A 1,183-nucleotide genomic window follows, 5' to 3' on the forward strand; every position below is an offset into this window, starting at 1 on the left:
GTATGTACCAATTTGCTTATACAGTTGGTATATGGATTGTTATAAGAGCTGTAAGAGCCCCCAACAAAAGGATCTAAAAGAAAAAGATTCTCTTCTTCTTAGAACTCAAACTCATAAAAGAAACCTAGCTTATTGGTTGGCTAGAGACTGAAAATGAACTTACCCATGTGTCAAACTAGTCAGCCATGGAAGATCACAATGGCAGCATTTACCCAAGGACGGGGTTGGGAAGAAGAAGGAATGCACGCAGGAAGCACTGGGAGGAAGTGGGACAAGCAATGGTACCAGGAGAGGATCGAAATGGATGAGGGGAAACAAAATATGCATAAATTGCTGAATGTAAAACTCATAATCTGCGCTGTAGATCTTCATGTAAGTCACAATAAAAAGTGGGGAACAATCTGTTCTTCTTTCAGGATGAGTTAATGTACATGCTGCGCAAACTTCTCCTGAATATTGGGGACTTCCCAGCTCAGACCTCCCACATTCTATTCAACTACTTGGTGAGTAGTAGAAGCCAATAGGATATAAATGTTTTTTCCAAGTAGGAAACAGCAGCATTGGGACCCAGTGATAGGTGTTTTATTTGTTGTGGGGGTGTTGTTGTTGTTGTTGTTGTTGTTGTTGTTCTTTTCCAGTAAGCTGACATCCGTTATGTAATCATCATGACCAGCTGAATTCACTCTTTTTTGTACACGAAGCACCGACCTGGTTCAATCCTTGGCACACGGTGGAGAGAAAAAAAAGAAAGTCACTGTCATTGAGTCCGTTCTGACTCATGGGACTCTGTGGGACGGGCAGACTGCCCCGTGGGTTTCCAAGACTGTAACTCTTCATGGAGTAGAAAGCCCCATCTAAGGACACCTCAGTTTTGTCTCCATCTTCCTTTACTGACCTCCTTTATACAACTTCCTTAGGTATTTCCGAATCTTAGTTTTCTGTTGAGAAAAATTTGTCTTTTCGAGTCTTTTTTCCACCCTTCCTATCTCATTTAAAACACAGAGAGAAAGAGAGACAAGTGCTGTTTTTAATAGCAAGAATTTGTGAGTGTTCATTTCCATGGTAACTATGCCTTAAGCTCTCTGACAGTTCCGCCCTGAGCCCTCCAGGGCTTCCCCTTGTCTTTGCGGTCTCCTTCTGTCACTCCAAAGTCTATGTTGGAAGGACATTTTCTTCTCCTCAC

At 42.3% G+C, this 1,183-nt stretch overlaps 1 protein-coding gene across 1 annotated transcript in view; it reads left to right on the plus strand.

Moving 5' to 3' along the window:
- Positions 1–1,183, plus strand: part of UNC80 (unc-80 homolog, NALCN channel complex subunit) — a 270,330-nt gene that overhangs the window by 190,296 nt on the left and 78,851 nt on the right. The window contains exon 37 of the mRNA XM_045296777.1: positions 407–503. Coding sequence (XP_045152712.1) covers positions 407–503 — 97 coding nt within the window. The remainder of the gene's footprint in view (positions 1–406; positions 504–1,183) is intronic.

The sequence above is a fragment of the Echinops telfairi genome, unplaced genomic scaffold (assembly GCF_000313985.2).
Source record: "Echinops telfairi isolate 266 unplaced genomic scaffold, ASM31398v2 ScPeMD7_3;HRSCAF=10, whole genome shotgun sequence".
NCBI classification, from domain to species: Eukaryota; Metazoa; Chordata; class Mammalia; order Afrosoricida; family Tenrecidae; genus Echinops; species Echinops telfairi.